Source organism: Mastomys coucha, chromosome X (assembly GCF_008632895.1).
Source record: "Mastomys coucha isolate ucsf_1 chromosome X, UCSF_Mcou_1, whole genome shotgun sequence".
Classification (NCBI taxonomy): Eukaryota; Metazoa; Chordata; class Mammalia; order Rodentia; family Muridae; genus Mastomys; species Mastomys coucha.
The window spans coordinates 57436259-57445231 of NC_045030.1; the positions used below are offsets into that span (position 1 = coordinate 57436259).

Genomic DNA, 8973 nt, shown 5'->3' on the forward strand with positions numbered 1-8973 from the left:
TTAAAGCAAGAACCTCCTGCCGTCAACAAACAGCGATGTCTATTTCCTGTGTTTTGCCTCAAGTAGAAACGGCCCAGTAGGATGTGCTGGAACTCATGCCTATAATTCCAGCACTCAGGAAGTCGAGACAGGAGATGGACATGAGTTTGAGGCAACCTAGGTTAGAATGAAATCCTGTTTCAAAAACACGGACAGAAACCTTACCAACGGGACAATGACATTAGCAATAAAAATCCGAACCTATAAAAGTGTATGGGTGGAGGCCATTTTACATTGAGTACTGGATTTTAGCGCTATGCGATGGGCCAAACACGTAAAGTTCATCCTCCCTATTTGCCATAGGTCAGTGGCTTTCCTTGAATAAACTACTCTCCTATTGGCTGGTTGAGCAGATGCCCTGGCACTCCACACGTGGCAGTTCTGCCCCCCTGTGGGAGTCTTAGACTAGAGAGGCTGGACAGAGGACGGAAGTAGAATTGCGTCAGTCCGTCTGTGAGAGTTGCTGTGATTAGGGCGCTCCTCCTGAGAGACAGAGAACTAGATAGAAGGAAGCTTTGTTCCTGGTACCTCCTGGTGCCCAAGCTTGCTCAGACAACGAACTATGTACCGGCTAATTTCTAGACTTCGTGCCTTCTTTCAAAGGAAAGTGGACCCGAAGGAGGCAAGAGAAGAACAGCAGCGGCTCTTGGAAGGTACTGCACTAATTCTTTGCCCTTAGAGGTGTGTTCTATCTCTGGTCCAGAGTCCAAGGAACTTAGAAACACCAACCCCTCCCCACGGCCCCACCGCCCCTCGCCCAGTACCAAGCCAGAGCAACGCCATTTTATCTCCAGAGTAGGGCATCGCCCGTTCCTTAGGCCGCACCCTCGTACGCCACCTGCTGGATAGTCTTGCATGGACTCACTCTAGAACTCCCCTGCCCAAAGGAATGACAGAGGCTTTAAAATAATGGAGGCTACAGAGATGACTCAGCAGTTTAGAGCACTTACTGTTGTTCGATGGCCAGGGTTCAGTTCCCAATGCCACATTGCTGCTCACAACTGCCCAATAACAGTAGTTCTTGGGTCGCAGAAGTATTCTTCTGTCCTCTGAGGGCACGTGGTTCACATACATATGCTCAGGAGCAACAAGCATGCATGCTTGTGAGAGCGCACACACATCTGTGTGTTTGTGTGTGTATGTGTGTGTAAACACGCTAATGCTGGTGTGTGCGTGTACACACCTACAATTTTTCTTTCAAAAAATTCTTTAAAATAAAAAGGGCAAAGGATGGCAAAAGGCAAAGAATGCAGGGGGAGTGAGGGGTGAGGAGCTTCTGCAGTGTATACCTGAGGAGCTATTGGCAATTGCTAGCTACTAGGAAAGGGACAACCACTTTTCTTTAAGGATATGATCACTACTAGGTCGACCACCCTCCAGGGCAGGCTCTAGACCCAAAAGTATGGGCTAAAAACAAAAACTGGGAGAGACCCGTAAGTTGGGTGACTAGGGAGGTGGGGTGGATCTGGGGGGGGGAATCTGGAACAGATGGAGTAGGTTTGATCAAAATATATTATATGAAATTCTTAAAGAATAAATATAAGATAGGGTTTTTTGTTGTTGTTGTTTGTTTGTTTCATTTTTTTTTTCCAGACAGGGTTTCTCTGTGTAGCCCTGGCTGTCCTGGAACTCACTCTGTAGACCAGGCTGGCCTTGAACTCAGAAATCCACCTGCCTCTCGCTCCTAAGTGTTGGGATTAAAGGCGTGCGCCACTACTGCCTGGCAATAAGATAGTTTTTAAACAAAGAAAGCAGAGGTAAGAAATTGGAGAAAGGGTAGGGGTGGGAGAGGGGAGGTGTCTGTGCTCCATTTTTTAGATTTTTTTGTAGTTGAGGCCAGGTCTCCCCGTTAAGCCTGGTTCCCATCGCCTTACTTGCTTTGGTTTTATAGGAAGACCCCTTCTGTGTTTACAGTAGTAGTTCCTCTTAATTACTTTATCTTCAAAAAGCTGTTTTTATTGATGCATGTGTGAGTACAGCTGTGCAACAGCATACTCAGGAGTCACTTCTCACCTACCATTTGTAGGATCATGGGATTAAATTCGAGTTGTCAGGCTTGGGGACAAGTACCTTTATCCAATGAGTCATTTTGCTAGCCCACTGATTTTATTTCTTAACTGAACACATGTTTGTACCTACCTATGAACCAGCTTTCTGTTACTGTGGTAAAATGCCTGAGACAAGTTAACGTAAAAGAAGAAAGACTTCTTGTGGCTTGTATTTTCTGAGAGTTTGATCAGTGCTCACTTGACTGTGCTTCTGGGATTCTGGCAAGACAGAACATCCTGGTGGGGAAGATGTAGATCAGAGCTGCTCAACTCATGACAGTCAGGAGGGAGGGAGAGAAAAAGATCAATTTTATCACAAAGGCCTTTAGTCCCAGATTCATGAAGCTATATACACAATCATAAATAGATTACTCAGCTAATGAGGTTAGAGGCTTTCTAATCCAAAGGTTTCACTTTTGAACACTCTTACATTGGGGACCAAGCTTTTAATACATTAGCTTATAGATGATGTTTAAGACCAACCTATATCAGAAGCCAAACAAATTAATGATCTATCTGTGATGAGTTAAGGAGATAGGAATCAAAGTTTACTCACTCACTTTGTATCCCTAAACACATGCCCTGGAGACTGCCACTGATTAGTGAGAGTTCAGTAAATGATGTGAAATGTGGCTGGGGCAAATGGTTCTAACAAAAGAAGCTCCAGGATTCCCGTGTCCGTGCTACAGCCAAGTCCAGTAGGCAAACAGCAAAGAGAGTGCACAAGCTAGTTTGTGGCTCAGCAGAACTCATACCCTGACACACCCAGATTGAACAAACAAAAGACCACAAACACACACAGAGGGTGGGAGAGAGAGAGAGAGACAGACAGAGACAGAGACAGAGAGCCAGACAGAGAGATAGACAGAGGCATTTAAACTTTGTTACTCTCCCTCCAGAGTCCTGCACGCTTAATCATTGCTCACCAACCTAATCCCTATCTCAAATCAAAGTCACTTTATTTCTAGACTTAGATGATTATTTACCACAGCTTCTCTGGTAGAGCTTATTTGTAGTATGTGTTTGCACATGAAAATAACTTATATAAATGAATTTGTCTTTACTCATCTTTTAGATGATACTACAGTACAAAACAAACAGGAAGTTGTGGCAAGGTCCTGTAGTAACTATGAGCGGATGGCTGAGATTATCCACCTCGGTGCTGAAGTCATGACTGGCAACAGCCCTCCGACAGCTGAACAGAGACTTCCTGCAGCTGTGGAAGAACAAAGCACTCCTGAGTTGAAGGCAGTCACAGTAAGACTTGTGTGTCGTGGACACGCTCTCTGTTTCCCAGTTCCTTCACTGTGCTTCTAGTTTTAGCCCCTCTTAAGTTGGACATGTTGTAGTAGATGGAAGCTGGAGTCTAATTTAGGGGATTGCATCGGACATCTGTTCTATTTCGTAGTAGTATCTATTTAGAAAAGTTCAAAGTGCATGATTTGTTCTTCAGTATTAACAATAATCGTTACTGTTCCTGCAACTTCCTCTTATAATGCAAATAATAGGTCTGTTATTTGTTAATTACTAAATGGACAGACATATGCCTTAATTATTTTTTTTAAAATAACTTTATTGAAGAATAATTTAATTACTATGGAGTTCCCCAGTTTAAAACCTTTTTCTATTTACAGAATGTGAATCTAGCACCCAAGTTCAGATACTTATCATTTTGATCAATATATGCAAATGAAGCAATTATTATTACTAATTGACAGCAGCAGCAGAATGTGAGACTCCTTATTTCTCAGGGTTGGCAAGAGTGGAAGTATTGTCAATCTTTGAGATTTTTAGCTATCTAAGAAGTGAAAAGACAGAAAGATAGTGGTGGGACATGCCTTTAATACTGGCTCTTGAGATGCAGGGGTAGGCAGATCTCTGTGAGTTCAATGCAAGCCTACTGTACAGAGCTAGTTCCAGGACGACCAAGGCTACACAAAGAATCCCTGTCTCAAAACCCCCAACCATGAGCTTGAACACACACACACACACACACACACACACACACACACGAGGAGGAAGAGGAGGAAGAAGAGGAGGAAGAAGAGGAGGAAGAAGAAAGCCAGTTAGGCTTCCACATGTAGTATGGGCTGTTTGTTAGTGTAAAGACAGAGCACTGATGTCGGAGGGAGCAGTGGATCGTCCACATAGCTACTTAGTGGTGGTAGAGAGATGTGAGCCTGGTACTAGATTTATGGATAAAACTGAGTGAATAAATAATCATGAAACTGGTTTTGACAGCTGCAGATGGAGATTAGATGGGGAATCTAGGGTCTTCCAAATTGGAAATGTACAAATGAAATCATAATGCATGAAATTCTTACTCATTTCCTCTCCACAAACCAAATTTAATTAATAAGCCTCGTAAGTCAGGACCAGCACAGTTTCGGTTACTCCTTTGCAACGGGGTTATGCCTGTAGCTACATCTGCAGGGTGAGAAAGTCAGTCATTGTTGAGAAGCTTACTAAAGTGCCATCAACTTTCAGGAGAGTAGGAGGAGGTTCAGGGAAATGACTCAGCCTCTGAAGGGCTTGCTGCACAAGCATAATGGCCTGGGCTAGCACCCACTTCAGTGTGACCTTTAATCGCAGTGCTGGAGAAGCAGAGACAGGAGAGTTCCTGAGGCTTGCTGGCCAGCCAGTCTAGCCAGTTATGGCATTCTGATTTGGTGAGAGAGCCTGTCTTCAAAGGTAAGGTGGAGACCAATGGCAGAAGATCCCAAAGTGGCCCTGGGTTCTGCAAGTACAGGCATGAACATCTCCCTGTCACAACTCCCTCCAACACAGACATTTTACAAGAGTAGGTGGACTAACGCTGTCTCCTTCTAGACAGTCACATTGAAAACCACAAATCAAGTCACCCTTACTTGCTTTTTTCCTAGGGATGTAGGAACAAAAGTTTACTCATTCCAGATAGAACACCAAAGACAGACCGAAGAAATGACTCTAACCAACTCTTACTTGGATATGTAGTGAGCTTACTGGAGTCTTACAGGCAGATTAGTCATAGGCTCACAGGTGACTCAAAAGGCAGCTCTGTCACCAGAAAGTGTCACCAGCATCGGTGACGACTTATGAAACAGGCCTTGCAATTCAGACCAAATAGCTACGTAAGACTCATTTACACAGCACTCAGGAAGCAGAAGCAGGAGGATCTGTGAGTTCGAGGCCAGCCTGGACTACAGAGATTGTTCCAGGACAGCCAGGGCTACACAGAGAAACCCTGCCTCAGAGAAATAAACAAACAAAAAAAATCATTCACAATAATACTAGACACAAAGGGGCAGGGGTGAGGACTGGGCAGAGTGGAGAGATGTTGTGGCAGGGATGTATTTTATAAGAGAAGAACAAATAAATAAATTAAAAATAGATAAATCAATCAATCAATAAGCAAGAAAACTGATAAAGCTCTCTAAACAGTCCAAACACAGAATGTCCCAAAGACCAAGTCAGTTCAGAGACAACTTCATGCAGGCAGCCTCAGTTTACTCCATGCCCCAGGGAGATCTTCAGAGAGGTAGGACGAGCCTAGCTGGGTGCATTCTGGCCAATCTGAAGTAAAGGCAGTTGCCCCAGGATGGAGAGAGCAGCTTCAGCTCTGGGTGGAGCCTGGGGCTAGAGCTTAGAGGGGGCAGGGATGAGTGAGAAAAAGTAGGACAATGTTGAGTCTGTGCAAAGGCAGCCTCTTGTCTTTACAGAGGACCTGGTAAGAAGAGCAAGCCAGCCAAGTTCACAAGCTAACAAAGGCTGCTCTGCCATCCCAGGTTGCACAGGCTTCCTTGAGATTCTGGACTGCTGGGTCTGCGTGGCTGACTTTACCAGCCTCAGCACAACTTCCTTGGTGGCCTCCCAACAGAATTGTTTCTTTTAATTCTTCCCTTCAGCAGGCCGTCACTCCCATCAGGGGCTCTGCGGGCTTTAGGAGCCACAGCAGATGTTAGAGTAGGATGTAACCTGGGGCAGGGCACAATGGAGCCCAGGGCTACTAGGCTCCTACCCTAGGCCAGCAGCTGTGGGAACTCTCAATGGAAACTTTTGAGCACAAAATTCTGCTCCTGATAGCTGGTCGTACATGTTAGGTCCTATATAATAGGAAATTATGTAGTGTGTTAGATTATATGTTGTATGCCCAACTGTGGAGTAGTGCCCTTAAATGACGGCTCTTCCTTTTCATAGGACACTATGATATCCTTTAAAAGGTTAAAATAAACTGGCTTGTTTGTGTCCATTTTGTTATATCTTTATTATACTTGTGTGGTATTACCTTTTCCTTTAAAAGAGTGTGTAGGTAAATTATCTGGAGCAAGTCCAGGGAAGAAAGTTACAGACTACTACTACCATATAAAACCAAACGTGAGTCTTTTATTAGCTGAGAATGGAGAGTAGGTTGTTACTACATTGAACTCTTGGCACTGAAGCTCAGAGGTACAGAGTTTATAAAGGCAAAGACCTGCAATGAGGTTGTCAGGTATAGGTCAGGAGAAAACCAGTAGATTAGTTTTGGTTATACATTTAATTGGTACTTAGAGTATACATCTAGGCCATGGCCAGGGTCCTAGACAGCCTCTAATGTGTGGAACTAGGGATAAAAATTGCCTGAGCAGACAAAATGGAGTCAGGGTAAGATCAGGTCAAGATGTTGTTATCTTGGTCACTTCTTGAGAACTTGGCCAGCAGTTAGTGGCTAGGGAATGGATTTTTGAATTATATGTGAGCTTCTTGCTTTTCTGTCCTTTTTACATTTTATATGCTAGACATGTGTTATTTTTGTAATGAGAAAAACAGGACATAAGATAAAGATGACTACAATTCTAAGATATAAAAATGTAGATGCTTTTTCAAAATTATTTTAGATACTGTCCTAAATTAACTGTGAGTTTTAGACTCTACAGCTCTTGGTTATTCTGTCTCAGAGTGAACTAGACCTAATCCTGCTTAGCTTCCAGGATCAGATGAGACTGGTTGTATTTAAGGTGGCATATGGCCATTAGATTTATTTTCTCACATTTATCTTGGTGTTCTTTTGTTTACCCCGAAGCTCTGCTTTGGAATCTTAGCATTGATTTGGTTAGCCTTCATTTGTTCCCTTGCTGTCTCCCTAGCCCTCTGCCGAACTCCAACCCTAAGTTCTCCTTTTCGACCTTTTCCTGAGTTTTAGTTTTTATTACTATTGTTGTTGTTGCTGTGCTGCAGTTGAGTCTTCTTAAATTAGCCTGGGGACTGGAAAAATGGCTCAGCAATTAAGAATGCTTGTTTTTGCAGAGGACCCAGGTTCAATCCCCAGCCACCACATGGTTTCTCACAACCATCTGTAACTCCAGATCTAGGGAATCTGATAACTTCTTCAGATCTCTGCTTTTGATCTCTGAAGGCACTGGGCAGGCCCATGTCAAGTCAAGCAACTGGTATTTGGTACATTTAGCTCTGCCCCTTTTCAAAGGATCATTCCAGTTGAGCTTGTTACCTGTTCAGCCACTATCCCCTTTCCACCTAAATATCCAACTGCTCTCTATCAACTCTGCATATGACCTGGGGAAGAGGCTGGGGACAACATGTAGGCCAGGAAAGACTGATTTGAGGTGGGGAGATGGTTTTGTCTAGGAAGCTACAGGAAACACCCTTCCCTGCTAGGTAAGGCTTTCCACATGTGGCTGGCTGGGGAACAAGTGCGTGCACCCACATAAGTAACCCCTCACCTCTGCTCTGTAAGGTAGCCTAATAAACTCATTGGTTCCCGAGAGCGAACTCCTGTAGCATCCTGTCTCCCTTTGTCATTGGGATCTTAGAGAAGGGGTAGTAGATGTTGTTCACCTCTCTGCATGAGAAGAGATTTTAGCAACAATGGCGCACATACATACCTGCAGGCAAAATCTTAACTGAGTTTTAAAGTTCACATACAAAGCAATGGGTTTCATTATACTGTTACATACCATTCTGCTTTGTCTTTCTTTCCCCTGTCCCCACTGTCCCCCTAGTGTTCACTGTGTGCCCCTTGCCTTCCTCCCTTCCCCCTGTTTTTATGTCACATGCATTCTATTACCCTGTCTTTCCCTGTTCTCGTCCGTGCTCTTCCTCCTGTCTCGCGATCCCTTTTCTAGTTCAGTGACCCTCACACACATACACATATAGATACACAAACACATATAGAGACAAACATAGATCCCAGCTTAACTTACCACATAATCTTTTCTTTCACAGCCAAGGTCAAAAATTCCTTCCTGAAAACCTATCTGGACTGTTAATATTCTTCATCTTAATTCCAGTTTCCTCTAGAACTCCAGGGACCAAATTTAAAATTTTTAATCTCATACCATGACTTACTATGAATTAGCTTTTACTCCCTTTTTATTTTTTTTATTACTGATAAGTAGAAGCGATATCTCCTTTTTGCATAAATACTAGTAGTGCATTAAGTCTGGCAGACATGCAAATAATTTTTGTTTTTGTTTTTGTTTTTTGATTTTTCAAGACAGGGTTTCTCTGTATAGCCCTGGCTGTCCTGGAACTCACTCTGTAGACCAGGCTGGCCTTGAACTCAGAGATCCACTGGCCTCTGCTTCTCAAATTCTGGGATTAAAGGTATGTGCCACCACTGCCCAGCACAAATAATGTTTTTAAAAGAAATTTTTATGAATGTAACCTGTTCTCTGTGGGCTGAGAATGAAGTCACTCACTCAAGTCAAATAGCTTTGACCATAGCAGGAAGTTTGTATCCAAAAATCGAGCCCACAATTCATTCCTTGGTGCAGCAGAACTGTCAACTCTCAGCTCAGCTACAATGGAGGTAAAATCCTTTGGCGATGTGAGGGTCATTCAAGTACAGCCTTATTACAATGAAACCCAATGTCTAAAAATTGTTCTTATTTTGGGCTGTACCACAGTAAGA

At 43.4% G+C, this 8973-nt stretch overlaps 1 protein-coding gene across 1 annotated transcript in view; it reads left to right on the plus strand.

Moving 5' to 3' along the window:
- Nucleotides 1-27: 27 nt before the first annotated feature.
- Ct55 (cancer/testis antigen 55) overlaps nucleotides 28-8973 on the plus strand; it is a 14691-nt gene continuing 5745 nt past the window's right edge. Inside the window, exons 1-2 of the mRNA XM_031373800.1 lie at nucleotides 28-692; nucleotides 3163-3344. Of these exons, the coding sequence (XP_031229660.1) occupies nucleotides 602-692; nucleotides 3163-3344 (273 nt within the window). The 5' untranslated portion in view covers nucleotides 28-601. The remainder of the gene's footprint in view (nucleotides 693-3162; nucleotides 3345-8973) is intronic.